General features: G+C 44.3%; 1 protein-coding gene across 5 annotated transcripts in view; it reads right to left on the reverse strand.

Moving 5' to 3' along the window:
* Positions 1-14,557, reverse strand: part of gramd4b (GRAM domain containing 4b) — a 69,993-nt gene extending 55,436 nt beyond the window's left edge. For 4 of the 5 annotated variants that reach the window (XM_063197564.1, XM_063197562.1, XM_063197563.1 and 1 more), the window contains exons 1-3: positions 14,268-14,557; positions 8,690-8,906; positions 1,340-1,460 (exon numbers count right to left, since the gene is read on the reverse strand). In XM_063197564.1, coding sequence (XP_063053634.1) covers positions 1,340-1,460; positions 8,690-8,906; positions 14,268-14,296 — 367 coding nt within the window. In that variant the 5' untranslated portion in view covers positions 14,297-14,557. Of the gene's footprint in view, positions 1-1,339; positions 1,461-8,689; positions 8,907-13,720; positions 14,229-14,267 lie in introns of those variants that run through there. The other variant, XM_063197565.1, reaches the window with a different exon arrangement.
* Positions 14,558-16,075: the final 1,518 nt, after the last annotated feature.

The raw sequence follows: 16,075 nt of genomic DNA on the forward strand, positions 1-16,075 counted from the left end.
CTACTGGACATTACTCTGGGGCTTGAAGCCATCTCACCCTTCTCCTAAAGCCTTCTTCAATTGTGGTCTGATGTTAGGAAATAGAGGTGCAAAGACTATGGCGGTGCTCTGAAGAGAAGTCTCAACTGTACCTCCTGGTACCAAGGCCTGGATGAATGTTCACACATGCAAACCGACGACGCTTTGATGGTGAGGCTATGATGGTGAGGCTTTGATGGTGAGGCTATGATGGCATCACGCCGTCATGAAAGAACTGCACTCTGCCGGACTAATTAAACAACCTCAAGATTTACATGGTGTTCCATGCCAAAGGAATCTGGACTATTAAAACAATCCTGGCCGGCCCCGACCTACAAAATTAAAATGTCACCACAACGAGAAATATCTAAGCCACTCCCATTAGGAATGGGAAGAGACAACCGCATCCTTGTGTATTTCAAGCATGTTGCTCAACTAAACACGAAAGAATTTAATAACTAATGTCAAATGTAGCCTATGGACTTGTGATATGCCAATATGTATGTGCACAGAACCTTTTGTATTACGTAAGTGGGGGAGGGGGTGAGAAGGGCTGGAAATAGCCATTAATTTAGTGAGCATACACTTGGGAAGGGGATTTACGTTGTAGCCATTCAAAGTGACCTACACAGTAAAATGTGTAAGAAGAAGCGAAATTTCGAAATGGAAAAAGTCTACCAGGGGGACACTATGAAGGACTACACTAGGGTGCATACTGACCTGGAGTCTGTTTCAGTGAGATACTGCTGTTGGTGACTTAATCCACTCAGGGCAAAAAAAAAAAGAAAAAAAAAGAAAAATCAACATTAAGTCCAACTCAGCAAATGGGACTGAGGGGACTACGGTGCCTCAAACAGGGGGGGGGGGGCACATATCCGATAATTCCCTTTAAAAGCTGACTCAACGGCACAACACCATTCAATTTGTCCATCTGCCCTTAGCCAGTGCAACCTGAGCACAGGACACAGGAGTTCTTAGAACACACGGAGGAAGGAAGTGTTCTTAGAAGGGAAGGAGAGAGAGAAAGAGAGGGCAGAGAGAGGAGAGAGGTGTTCTGTGTTCTCAGGTAGTCACGCAGGACGAGACAGAGAGAGACAGAGAGACTGTGTGTGTGTGTGTGTGTGTGTGTGTGTGTGTGTGTGTGTGTGTGTGTGTGTGTGTGTGTGTGTGTGTGTGTGTGTGCAGCATGGGAGTAAATGAGGAAATGGACATGTGTAAATGAAATGTCGCATGGTAGAAAGAAGAGAGAGAGAGAGAGAGAGAGAGAGAGAGAGAGAGAGAGAGAGAAGAGTGGAGGTGTTTGGTGTTCCCAGGTACTCACGCAGGAAGTGCTTCTCGAGTAAGGCGATCTCCAGATGACCCTTGACCTCGTTGAGTCTGTCCGAGTCGGTCCTCTGGTAGTCCTGGATGGCTGCCGCCATGCTGAGAACACCCTGGCAAGCCTGCAGGAGAGAGAGAGAGAGAGGACACATTCTTATTTTACTTTGCTTTTACAAGGTCATTTCATGATCGATCCTCCCCATCTCTTTCTCCCTCACTGATTTACTGCCTTTCTCTCAAACGGTCCTGTCTGAATATGCTCAGTTTATATTTTTCAAAGAGGGGAAAGGAGAGCCGCGATCCGTACAACGAAGAGCTCCCATTGAAATATCTATTATTTTAGCGATGCTTCAAACCCTTGTGGCCCTTTCTCAATCTAAAAACAGTTTATATTTTCGACACATCATGTTATGACGCCCCGCTGGCAACCTGCAGTTTAAGAGAACGAGAGAGGGCAATAGAGAGGCAGAGAGAAGGATCGAGACGAGCCCTACAGACATTCTCCAGAAATAACTTTCTGACACACTTTTACAGGCCCTTGCATGCCCATACCGACCATAAGAGTTACGGTTATGGTGGAAGAGAGTCACTGTAACTTCTTATATTATTTTTATACTTCATCCCTTGAGACAGCCCAGTCCCTGGTAAGATAATGGGTAACATTACACCTCAGAGGCTGATGGGGAACCGTATGCTGCTTACCACTACATAATGTGACTTTAAAACAGACTACAATATTCACTACATCTGCCTTGGTGAAATTTAAACATCTATTACTCAAGACAGACAATTGTTTCAGATGCCTTCATTGAACAATAATCATCAGCACTGGCTGTCCAGCAACAACCGCCTGACAGCTCCACTTTCCAGTTGCACAAAAAAAAAAAAACAAAGAACGAAATCTCTGATTTTGAGAGAGAGAGAGAGAGAGAGAGAGAGAGAGAGAGAGAGAGAGAGAGAGAGAGAGAGAGAGTTGATTAGTGACATCACCTTTGTGGAAAGTGAAGGCTACACGATTATTTTAAGACAAAAAAAGAGGGGAGGGATGTCATCCTTTGGAGGAGTAACCATGGAGACCAGAGTGGGTATAGTAGCAGGCAGTCTTCAGTGTCAGACTCGTGGTACACATCTCCTCCTCCCACTCTCACTACTTTTCAAACCACAACACAACTTCGACAGTAACTGGAGCCAACTAGGTGGGCTTTCACTGACCGAGCAAGTCTCACTGCAGGGCCAGCCCCGGGCTGGCCCGGACAAAAGGGGGCTGACGGTGATCTCATCAAAAGGGGGCTAGGTGCTAAAGATGGCCGCCGGGCCAGGTTTCGGGGCTAAGGGCCGCTTTCCCTGGCCCGTCGAATTCGATGGGCCAGCAAGCACCGCCGAGGCTCGGAGGCGGGGTCAACCTCGGGCGATATAGCCCACGTGCGATATAGCCTACCAGACCTTCGGCGATAATAGCGCAAAAGCTAAATAAGCCGACATAAATGTCATGTGTGAGTATTTGTGAGACACTTTTTATTGGTGTCCAGTGGAAAGCATGCCAAATCACGATAATGGCACAAGAGTTGGCGGCTAAAAGCAGAAAAAAGCCGACATGACTTAGCTATGACATCCCAAGTTTAGTGGTGCCCATGATGCCCTGATAACAACAACAACAACAACTTATGGCTAAATAACTTTAAAAACACAAACAGAAGTGCCAAAGTTGCATCTTATGAAATTATGCCATAAGAAAGCCAAACACCCCAAACTAATAATTTGCCCAGAATTTAGCGATAAGTCCCCCATGCAGCCACATTATTACACAGTAAAGCACAGCTGTTATTGACTTAGGCCTATTTAAAATCATCCTCACTCTGCTGCCCTAGTGTCTCATGTTTTGCAGACATACTAAACCATAGGCATACGTTTTGCAGACATGTGCCATAGTGCGCACACTTAGAATTCCCTGCAGGACACACACCGATGTTATGCAGATTGAACGACTTGTAGGCTACGCTACTTCCGTGGCTACTTTAATAAATAGTCGCTATTCCCCTGGCTCATCATTTTCTATAGCAGCTGATGAAGATGCTATGTCTCCGGGATTTGGTCTCTTTTCACATGGTAACTTATTCAATTACCTGCACATTCACCATGAATAGACAGGTGGCACGCCGCAACGAGGGGGTGTGTCGCTATGTCCGGGGCTCATATTTTTTCTATAGCAACTGATGAAGGTGCTATGTCTCCGGGATTTGGTCTCCTTTCACATGGTAACTTATTCAATTACCTGCACATTCATGTCTTGCTATGTCCGGGGCTCATGCTTCTGTGCGCTATTGGGGGGATTAACTGGGCATGTTCGCACGTCTCCTTCTGTTCACTCTCAGTTGTCGAGCTGCTCGTATTTTCATGCGTCTTTGTCTTCTTAACATGCGCTGCGTCCCATACAGCTTCTGAATCGACAACTTTGCCATGTAATAAAACTGTTCTTGAAAGGCAAGCCATTTTCTTTGCTTTTGCGTTGTTCTGTTGTTGTCCTTCTGTGATTTGGTGCGAAAGTGGGCTGTGCCCGACTGACGTTTCACAAACAAGGCGTGTACCTGAATGTGCCTGGGGTCGGCTATGAGTCCGATCAGGCAAAAAATGGCCCGGGGCCGGCAGCTCCGAGCCGGCCACTCTCCTGAGCCCCGGGCGGCCCCGGGCCGCTGAAGCGCGGCTAATGAGACCAAGGCTGAGCAGCAAGGAACTTGAAAAGAGGAAACTGTTGCAATCAACCACTTCCCTTTCCGTTCAAAATGTTCATTAAAGCTTTTTGCGGTCATATTCACTGGAAAGGGCAGGGCTGCAAACAAATATAAAACCACACAAACTTTGGTAGAGGACGCTGGCCAGGCCAGGTGGTTCAATTGAATTTACCCACATGAAATTGCACGAAAAATAACTTTGGTCCAGAAATGTGACACAAAATACCTCTCACCGCTCAACCCTCTCAAAACTCACAGCTGAGGTAGATTAGGTCAGCTTACGTTTTTGAATTCCCGTTTCAAAAGGTCATTCAAAAGTCTATTTTTGGGGTCCTTATCTCCTTGCTGATTGTGTAGCCTTGTTTCTCCACCTTGATAGTAAAGGGTGGACATGTGTGTTTTGGTCTGTGTGCTTATGTGTGTACGTGAGAGTACACAATGCAGAGACACCTGAAACCTCTATCAAGATCTGCACCGGGGGGGGGGGGGGGGGGGTGGCTGCAGGGGTGAGCTCTGTTGTGTGTCCGTTTCCGCCATTCCTACATGGGTGGCTAACCACCATAGGGACCACTCCAATTCAAACAACAATAAAAAACACACACACTACTGGTGCTCTGTGGGAATGGCCTACTTTGTCTAAATGAGCTACCGCTGATAAGTTAACATATCCCTAACTTCTGTCCTGACCAAGGAGCAGTTCGTAGCTCAGCTTGACGGGTAGTACACATTGACAGGACACCGGTTACACCTGAAGCTGAACCAATGGCCATTGGAGCACCATAAATGCGTTGGTAGAAGATCAACTTGCATGGTCTCGGTCCAATGCTGGCAGCAGCAGTTTGGATTTCAGGACAAAATGGATCCAGTAATTGTAGATAGTTAAATACTGCCACCCAGCTAGTAATTAGACAACTTGAACACAAGAAGTCAATGGTGCTTTTAAGTAGAATTTGCACCCAAGTAGGTTTGGTCATCCTAAGGGAACAGCATCACAGAGGGGGATTCCCAGAGGACTGTGCAGTACTAGCAACAAACTTAACTTCATCTGAAGGTAGTGGTCATTCAGATAATGAACTTCAACTTTTACTAACTAAATAGTGTGCAGTCTACTGTATCTATTAGCGGGTATACCACTTTCTGCAGGTGAAGTTTGCCAGACTCATGACAACTGGACTTAAATGTCCTTGAAAAACACAGCACTCTGTAAGAAAAAAAATCTTTGGCCAAACGAAATACTGGATTCCAAAAGAGTTGGAACTGTTGTTAGGGCAAAAGAAACCATGGCACTCATCACAAAGCAATCAAATCACCAAAATGAGGCATCCTCATGAACAATATTTAATGCAACAACTTCTATCAACGCCCCCCTACCCCCCCACACACATCAAGACACAATGTATTTTTCATCATTCTAATTTTGGTCAAGGGACTGAAGGGAAAAATAGGACACATCAGAGGCCCTCTAGGTCCAAGTGTCCGTCTGTCCATCAACTCATCAACTGTATGCTCATCACCAACCTCAGGCATGAGGCATGAAACAATAGGGTAATTTCACGTGAAATCCGACACATTGGGGCCCAACTGACACAGATTTCAATCATACTTGCTGTGCCTTTTCAGTAGCAAGGTAGCACCCCAGAACTGCATTTGTGTGAATCTGACACCAATATTGAGGGAGAAACAGACTAGGAAAGGTTTACATATGAGAGTAGGACACTATACATTCAGCATTGATTATATCAGTCAGTGTAAGTCACAAAAAGATGTCTGTGGTGTTATTTGAAAGCTCTTTTTTGGCTCTACAAATTACACAAATAGCATGGATTACAACAACCCTCAGAATATGAATTGTGATACATTGAAAAATTAAAAATTGAATATTAAAAAAAGTACATTTTAAAATGGCCAGTTCCTTGTCTAAACGTAGCCTGCAATGTCATGAACAACACCTGAAATGCTGGTGTTTGGTTCTTTATCATCATAGCATTTATAGCCAAAACATTTCCAATGCCCGTCCCTAGAAGGGCTTTTAAAACAATTAACTAGCAGCAATAACAATAAAACAATATCATCATAAAAGCCTATCCACTCATTCAGTCCAATCATTCATCTTTGAAATCTATCAATCATATTTAAAATTGGTGAATTGGTGGTAGAATTGTTGTGCAGCTATATGGAGGATAATTAGGCTATACCTTAATTATTGCTAAATGTCCTTATCTCCATAGATACATGCATCTCCATAGCATGTATCTATGGAGATATGATTGTCTTCTTACTGCACAGTGTGTTTGTGTATTTACTGTACATATCTTGTATCAGTATGTTAGTTTTTCGACTGCAAATGTGTGTTTGTGTTGTGAGTAAATGTATCAGAGAAAGTATGTAAATTCATGTATGTTAGTTTTTACTGCACATTGTGTGTGTGTGTGTGTGTGTGTGTGTGTGTGTGTGTGTGTGTGTGTGTGTGTGTGTGTGTGTGTGTGTGTGTGTGTGTGTGTGTGTGAGAGTTTGAGTTTGAGTGTGAATGTATGTGTGTGTAGTCAATATCTTGTGTGTATGTTGTCAATGTCTTATGTGTATGTTTAGTTTAACTGCACATTGGAGACTGGTCAAACACTTGACACTTGATCTATAAGAACTTCTACCCTAAACGAGTAAAGAGGACAAAACTAAGCCAAGTGAACATCAGTGGATGGAATAGTGTGTCACGAGATCTTTTGGGAGCACAATGCTCGTCATCACAGCACGATATATTATTGAGAGCGCGGCACAGTTTGAGATGGCCAGGGGAGCGGCGAGCGATTCTCAGAGGGGTCTCAAGCTGGCTGCGGTGTACTCACAGGGTACGCTATGCACGGCTCTAAATCAACACCAGCCAAAATGGTGACATTTCAGTTTGGTGGGTGCAAAAGACCAAATTACCTGTATTGGCCCGAATATAAGACGACCCCCCCTTTTCCGGCTCATGTTTTGGGGAAAAAAGTTTTTTGAAGATTACATTTTGTTTCACATTGGAAATTTCTTTCAAAATGTTTTTTTTAATAGCTGGAAAAGCTGAGGCTTTTGTTTTTGTATTTTCCTTATTGAAATAGAAGAAATTTCACAATATCATTTTCATGAACACTTAATTAACACTCGCAGAGCTTATTGGTAGTCGGCACCAGCCAAGTAACCAGTCCAGAAGAGATAGGCTGTGCAATGTGCAGATTATCCTAATTGCTTTGTTAACGGCAATATCTAACCACCAGCTGTCTCCTCAAATCGCTGTTCATTTTCTGTATCCAAGTTTTCCGTTGGACTGAAACCGAACGAGACCAACAGCAGATTGACGAGTTTGAAACCTAGTGGTGCGCTGTCCATCAGCACCACACTGATGTTAGTCTAATTTAGACGTTCGATAAGCATTAATTTCGTGCCAAGGGTAAAACTCTTAGTGATTTTATATGAACAAGACAATCTCTTGCCCTAGCCATTACTCTGTGTTATTGCATTGTTGAAGGATAATGTCAAATTAGCACCGATTTGTCAAAGGTACCGCTTGTCAAAGGCTTGTCTCCTGCGCACACGATTTAACGGCTGACGACAGCATCCAAAACTTAATGGTTGTTCGTCAAATGGGCATTTATTTCCCGCACTTAAGTTTCAACTGGTGCTGTCGGGTGACCAGAGATAACAACCAAAACCTTCCCAGTGAGAGTGTCAAAACCGAAAGCAGAGCAAGGAGTCGCAATTGACTGTTGTTGTTTTTTTCCCTCGTGCTATCGGTCCATATCGCGCTGACATTGACAGTTGATTGACGTGCAAGTGTAACATTTGTCATGAAACGCGGATAGAATCTACAAATTTGATAGGGACAAAACAATCTTTACCCCTCCATCATGAGTGTTGTTGCATTGTTGTGAAGGATAATGGGTAAATCATTCAAAACCTTATTTTGGTGCTATTTAGTCTAGTCCACGAAAATAAGACGACCCCCCTTTTTAAAGCATTATTTTTATAACAAAAACCCCTCCTTAGTTATATTCGGGCCAATACGGGTACTAGCCACTTTTGACCATTAGTAAGTGTGCGTTTGACTAGTAAATCAGCATCTACAGTACCAGTCATTTTGGTGGTAATTAAAAATGTTAATTTAGAGCACTGACACTACGGGTTCTCTCCAATATCACATCTCCCATGCTCGACTTGTGCTTGTGGCCTCGCGCTTCACGTGAAGCCCCGCCTTCGTGGACCAAGCAATAACGTTTCCCCGCAGTCAGCCTAGCCACAACAACTTTCTAAGTCACTAAGCTCTCTTGGTATCTAGGTATTAACAGGGTCCAGTACACTTCCACACTACATCTCTTGGCATTTATCGTCTTTGCTGGGTACTCACAGGGTCCAGTACAGTTCCGCACTACACCTCTTGCTATCTATAGTCTCTGGTAGGTATTAACAGGGTCCAGTACACTTCCACACTACATCTCTTGGCATTTATCGTCTTTGCTGGGTACTCACAGGGTCCAATACAGTTCCGCACTACACCTCTTGCTATCTATAGTCTCTGGTAGGTACTCACAGGGTCCAGTACAGTTCCACACTACACCTCTTGGTATCTATAGTCTCTGGTAGGTACTCACAGGGTCCCGTAGGTCGTCGGTTTCCTTGATGGAGTGCCGAGGCTTCATCAGCATGGGCGGCAGGTCGTCGTTGCACTCGCTGTCCGAGGCGTTGGGGGACTCGGCCAGGTCCAGGAACTCATCGCGCTTCTGCCCTCGGAACCGGATCTTGTCCAGACGCTTGAGCATTTTCAACAATGACCCTCTCGTCCTTATCTTAACATGGCGCACGAAAACCCTGTGGAGGAGAGGGGGGAAAAGAAGAGAAAATGGTGTCAGGATTGCACAGCTGCTTGAGATATCATGTACAATGGAATGTTTTAATATCATTAGTTGTGCGCGTTACACCAGCTATGTAATCTCTGAATTTCTTGTACGATATGAAGTACATATTCTGGCAATAGACCATCATATTTGTTTAGGCCTACAATATTTTGTCGGAGTAGAGGCTTTTTTTCTAAACTGTGTGTTCAAGTGAACAAGCTTTGTTTAAAACACGATTTCCAAGATTAGGCCTGCAGTACCATGCCGTCTGTTTCAGATGGGCATAGGTAACCGTTAAAACTGTTAAAGAAATCAAACCGAAACATTCAGACATTTAAAAAAAAAACTGGCAAATATCCAAGCGAGTCTAAGAGTACATCTGTTGCAGTGGGAACAGACAATTGTCCCTTTAGAGGAGTCAGCAGTAGGACTGACTGTCACACTCAAGCTTCAGTCTGAAAGGCAGCGTGTTCAGACCTCTGAAGTAGCACAGCCCTTCCTAGAGGGCACAATGAGCCGTGTGAACTTGGCAGAGAGTGAGAGTGAGAGGGAACAAAAAACAAGCAAGAGAGGAGGCAGGAAAGAAAGAGAGAGTGAGAGAGAGAGAAAGCAAGAGTGAGAGAAATAAATGAGGGGAATGAGGGGGAGAAATAGTTAGCAGCGAGTGACAAAGCTGAAAGAAAGAAAGAAAAATGTGACTGCAGTGAAAGCAACAAATGGAGAGAGGGAGAGAGAGAGAGAGAGAGAGAGAGAGAGAGAGAGAGAGAGAGAGAGAGAGAGAGAGAGAGAGAGAGAGAGAGAGAGAGAAAGAGACGCAGAGGCCTAGTATGATCCGGGGATTGGCAGCCTGCACAACATTTGGGTCACATGACACGGCTGTGGTTCATGTTCAAAACAGATCTCAACAACCAACCCCCTCAACCCCTTAACCACACACCCACCTCACTCTCACTCTGTGGGAGGGGTAAGGAGTGTGTAGGGGGGGCGGACAGACAAGAAGGAAGTCAGAGAGCAACAGATGAAGGCCAAGAAGGACCAGGGGACAGACAGACACACTAGTCAGAGAAGCATCAGACAGGCAGAGAGGGGCGGTTTGTGTGGGTGGACCATGAACAGAGGGCTTGTTTGCCAGCGGCTCCAGGGCTGAGGGGCAGGCTGTTTCTAGAGCAGCTAGTCTGGAGACTGGGCCAGGGCCAGGGCCAGGCAGGCAGGCAGGCAGGCAGGCAGGCAGGCAGGCAGGCAGGCAGGCAGGCAGGCAGGCAGGCAGTCAGCAGTTAGTGAGCGCGTTACAATATGCGACCTTGCATCCTCTTCTTGTGCTTGTCTCCTCGCCCCACCTCCTGGCCCCTCCTACGTGGAGAAACCGATAAAAGTTTTCCAGCTGTCAGCCTAGCCACAACAGCTTTTGAGGGACTGTTTTTCATTCACCCTCCCAATTGCAAATGAGAAGAAGGCTTTACAATTGAGCCTTTGCAACATATTGAAATATAATGCTGTGGTCAGTGATATCATCATGACATATTACTTCCTGGTACGAGAAGACAAGCACTAGTGGAGGAGGCAAGGTCGCATATTGGAACGCAATCAGTGAGTGGGCCCTCCAGATACACATGACATCACATCACCAACTCCCAGGGAAGTCGACAAGGGGTGGGCAAAGGGTTCAGTTGTTCCAGGCCCAGGGAGAGTACGGGGCCCACAATTGGGAATGTATTGGGTGGAGGGCCCTTTTAGATGACTTCCTCCAGGGCCTGGTCAAAGCTGTCAACGGCCTTGCCGCTACCTCTACCACCTCCTCTACTTAGCTCTCACTAATTACTTCAATGCATGCTTGCTCTCCCTCTCTCACACACACACACACACACACACACACACACACAGACACAATTACATTACATTACATTACATTGCACTTGGCAGACGCTTTATAACGAAAGCGACTTACAAACGAGGACATAGTCATAGCCAACATCACTAGCAGATACAAAGTTCACAGGAAATACACAGTGCAGATGCAAAGAAGGGTTAGGCTTTTTTTTAGACTTGAGACTTGAGACTGACATGACTCACACGGCTCTGATTTAAGTGTTTATTTTGGTACGGCTGTCTGATTTGAAGCTTGTTACAACATTAGATATTGTATTTTCCATCAATTTGTGTAAATTGGTCAAGTTCACATGAATATTTTCCCCCAATATTTGCATTCTTCTTAAATTACGCCAGTCACGAGCAGTGTTACACCTTGTTATTACCCTTTTATTATATTTCCATTTTCCAACAACATAAGCTGACGTGATGCTTGTTCATAATGTACCATCTGAGCTCAAACATCAAATTGAAAAAAAAAAAAACGTCTGTCAACAGAGCCAGCCGACCAACCACCAGAGTTCAACCAAGTACCACCAACTTGGCAAAAACCTGTCCGCAAGGGAATGACCTTTACCGGTTACATCACAGCGCTCCAAGTTTCCATCCAGCCCCTGGTGGGTTGGCTTTAGCCCCCTCCATGTAGATATCGCACCTGCCACACAACAATCAAAGCCATCAGGTCATGCCTGGCAAGGCTGGAAGCAGGCTTCACTCTTGTTCATTAAATTGTGAGGGCACAGTTTTTCTAAGAGGCCACATCTTGCATTTAGGTTTTTTTTTTTACTATTGCACAAATGCATTTTGGTGTCAGTCTTCTTCTTTTTGAAAAAAACTGTCCATCCAGTTCCTCATGCACCTTCATTCAAGGCGCTATCTCAATATCTGTCCTCCAGTTACTTCCTTCGTCCTTGTGCCTCGATACCATAGAAGACTGCTCTTCATATACGAAAAAGTTGAGAGGACGAGGATGGAAGTGAGATTCCAGAAAAGAGAGCCTGCACTTGAATTCCTTCATCCTCCCTTCATTCCGCCTCCTTTTACACCTTTGTTATTCAGATAGGGAAGTGAGGGAGGCGGGAGATGAGTGGGGAGAGAGAGAGTGGGGAAGGATCGGGAAACAACCTCGAGCCGGAATCGAACCCGGGTACCTGGCATGGTGTACCTGGCACCCGGGTGTTGGAGTTTCCCAGGTGGGCTTTCACCTCACTGGTACAGTGCACTAGCCCACTGAGCCATGCCACCCCTTTGATTCCAGTTCAAAAGGAGATTAGCTGGGTTTTTTTTTTCTTCAAGCTCTAAAAAGAAACCCTGCTGCCTGTAGTAACCACACTTCTCTAAGATGACCTGGTCCTGGGTGAATGACAATCGCGGACACTTTTTTAGATTCCCCCAGAGGAATTAGGAGCGACAAAAGATGGAATGAGGAATCAAGGACATGAGGACAGATGGATTATGTAATGTGGAATGTACCCCAGGTGGTGTACAACTCTCTTCCCCATTTTCACCTCAAATAACCCTGGCCTTGATGGACAATTCACGGCCTGCATTCCGTTCACAGCGTACTGCTTTCACCGTACTCCACAGTGAAGGACGCTTCTCCTGCAGCTATTTCGGCATATGGAGGGAAAAAAAAAAGACAAGCATGAGGATGTACAGAGAGACGCTATTCTCTTTGTCCGTCTGACATTCCACTGGAAGGCAAATCGGATCATCCTTTTGTGCCGTTTTTTTTCAGCAGCCAAAAAAAACCTCTCCTGTTCAGTGCCAGAGCAGCCACTTGGCATTCAAAGGTGCCGAACAGACAGGCAGACAGCAAAAAAAGGTCCACAAACAAAGCTGCTGGAGGCTGCTCAATTGAAGGACCACATGCCCATCACAGACACACTATTGTGTCTGCAGGCACAAAAAAAGGAAAATGAATTGACTCCATTCACTCCAAGACATCCTTCAACAGACACATCCTCTCCGGATTCCTATTAATAGAGCCAAAACGTATTATATTGCATGAAAGAATGAATGGATGAAAGACAGGGGGTGTAACTGGTTATGAATTGTAATCACCTGCTGAATGATAATGATTATGATTAAATATTTTGGTATTAGTGGTAAAACAGATGGCACCAGGCAGGCACACTTACATTAAGGTGAGACTGGATTATACGGCCTACACCCAAGCACAGAATGACAATGATGCTGTAACAATTGAGTGAAAGCCTGTGTGTGTAATGTAAGTCAATACCAATGGAGCCTGAAACACTAGTGTGAGACAGTTAAGGGTGGGTGGGGTTCACATCAAGCGTCTCTGATGACAGCTAGTATGAGCAGCATAGCTTGCGCTAGAGTATGTTGGGTACTCCCTTGTTCAGGCATGTACAGTATAACGACCACTGGTTCCTGAATATGCCTAACCTGTCCCTGCTGTACAGAATAGAACACCAATGTCTTCATCAAAAGACATACATTAAGCATCTCTCCTGAAGTCATAGACATAGGTATCCTTCAGTTGAAAGTCTCCAGGTCTTGCATAAACCCCAATGAAATTGGACCTTTAAAAAATAAAAATAAATAAAAAGGTCAACGGCGTAACGTGTGAATGAAATCGCACCCTACACACCTCACTCTTCCTGGTACTTCCGTTTACCTGCTACATTGATTCATTACGCTGTTGCCTCGCCTCTCATGTGTGGTTGGTTGTGGCATAGGCTAGAATTCACATGTTTCATTAATGAAGCCAGTGATATACTGAACCAAACACAGGGGCACTCAGAAGCCATATAGACAAAACGCTTCCAAGAGAATTGCTCCACACTACAAACAAATGGACAAAGACGCCAAAGACAACCACAAGTGAGCATTAACATTACTAAGAAACGGTGGATTCGGACGGCCTTTGAACACATGACACTAATATCTCCCTACCTTTTCTGCCTTATGAGAGCGCACTGGCCATACGCCGATGATGTGCCGTGGCATTTGAACCCTCATTGTATCTTCGGACAGTCAGTCGCAAAGACAAGAAGGCAGGAAAGCTGTAACTGCATTTCTCGTGTTCAAATATGTTTGCATGAAACTGCTTTCCTAAATCTCTCGCAGAACTCAAACAGCTGCCAACATCGCATGGGACGGCACGATAACAAAGCGCGCAACAGTAGGTGTTGGCTTCGCATCAACCCTACGACACACTCTCACTGACAAACACCCATACTGAGGAAGTAACGTTAACCCTCAGAAGGCCCACCACGCACATGGAGAGTATTCACAAACTGGCATTATGTTCCTCAGTACACTTTCCCCAACATATATAGTCTATGTGCCTACATTTAATTTTGTGTAGGAGAGTGGTTTGCCTTGTTCATGAAAGGAACACCTCTGCGTTTTCACTTCATATAAACAACCTAAACACATGTACAACTATGGCACAACCGCCACCCCGAAAAGAAGTGTGATGTGTTGAGCAATATCTTACCCAGGACGAAATTCGAAACAAAGTTTCATTAACAGTAAGTGAAACCGAGGTTCGCCCCCTTCCAGTCAGCTCCGTGCACGCGGAGAATTGACTTGTGATTCCGCCTTTCAAATTAAAGTAGATCTAGTCCACCATTCACCTCGATTTGTTTACAATCCCGATTCGATTACATTTGGAGCACTCACTTCAAATGATCTGAAAGAAAACTCCACTGCGAGTAACCTGTTTCTTTTCTGTTGTTGATTTTCACGGAGGAGGCACACAAGCCTCACACCAGGAAATTTCGTCAATGTCAGCGACTGGGTCTCTTAAAGGGGACGCTAATTGTTATGAAGTTAATAAGGAAACGTTTCGGCATCAACTGCACATAATATAGGCCTACTTAGCACATTCTTTCAGATCTAACTCACTAACACAGTAGGCTACATGGCGTAATATCACCATTTCCATAAACAAGAGGCGGTGAGAAATTGGTGAAAAACAAGTAGGCCTAAATAAATAAACAGTCTTGAGTTTTACTGGTTGACATTTTCCTCAAAGTGGACCTCATTACAGGGTATCTGGGTTATTCCTTTTAAGGAATGCAAATTAATGTTGCTTAAGCGCACATAATTAGGCCTATAGAACTACACATATTTCCATCATGTGTTTAATTATTGGCCTGAAATGCTGTGTGGGGGTAATCAAATATGAAACAGAGTGCAGTTTATTCTCTTGTCATCCAACTGCTGCGTAATTGGACTAAAGTCCGGTGACTGAGCAGGCTGAGGCCACCACAGCAGAACAGGGTAGAACTATTCACTGCCACTCATGCGGACTAAACCACCCTGAGACCAAGTGGTGTAGTCTACTTTTTTATGGTGGGTATACTGTATATTTGAGCATTGTTTGAAGTGGGTATACTGTATATATTTGTGCTATTCAAAATAATGGATCAATCAATTTTAAGTGGGTATACTGAAATCCCTGAAATTTAGAAGTGGGTATACTCCGTATACCCGCGTTCTACGTAGACTACACCACTGCCAAGGCCGTCTATCCAGACTAGTGTTGTAACCAGTCCACCAAGGAACACTGAAACTCCAGATACTCACAACTAAGTAGCAATAGGATTCTTCCTCTAAATATTCATAGATAATCAAAGTAGCCAAAGTTGTCAACTGGCTTACCTGATCTGATGAATTACGTTCACTTTTTTTTTTTTTTTTTAAGCTGCAACAGATTCAAGGCCTACACACACTACCCCAAAAACCATATTCTTGGTGGTTTTAAAAAAGCCCAATAACTACAGTAGTAAAACAACATGTCATACACAGTTAACTGTCCTTTCATGTTTATGATCATGGCAAGAAAATGTGTACATTGATGAAGATAAAGATGATTATTTTTAGTATACACTGTACATGTGATATATTGTGAAGCATATCACTTACGGTAGGCCTACAGTGGAAATGTCCATGGGAGGCTGGATGTCAGGGACAATGATGAAGAAACTTGCTACGAAACTGTCAGGAGCTATATTTAAAGCAAGGCCTAACAATTTGCAAATGCACTGCATTCTTTGTTTAACCTTTGATACTAGAGATTAGTTTACTTACAGATGATATATTCAGTCAATTCCTCTCTTTAACTTGGACTGTGAAATCTGACCTCTCGTCTTTTCCTTCATCTTGTTTACAAATCAATGTGCTTTATGCTCTTATCTGTTAATGGTGACCCAGGGACACATGTTGTTTCACAGCATTTCATAGAATTTCAGCTTACTTAGTGGCCAGGTTGTCCACCAAACATAGGCGTGCACAGATAGA

The sequence above is a fragment of the Engraulis encrasicolus genome, chromosome 4, assembly GCF_034702125.1.
Source record: "Engraulis encrasicolus isolate BLACKSEA-1 chromosome 4, IST_EnEncr_1.0, whole genome shotgun sequence".
Lineage (NCBI taxonomy): Eukaryota > Metazoa > Chordata > Actinopteri > Clupeiformes > Engraulidae > Engraulis > Engraulis encrasicolus.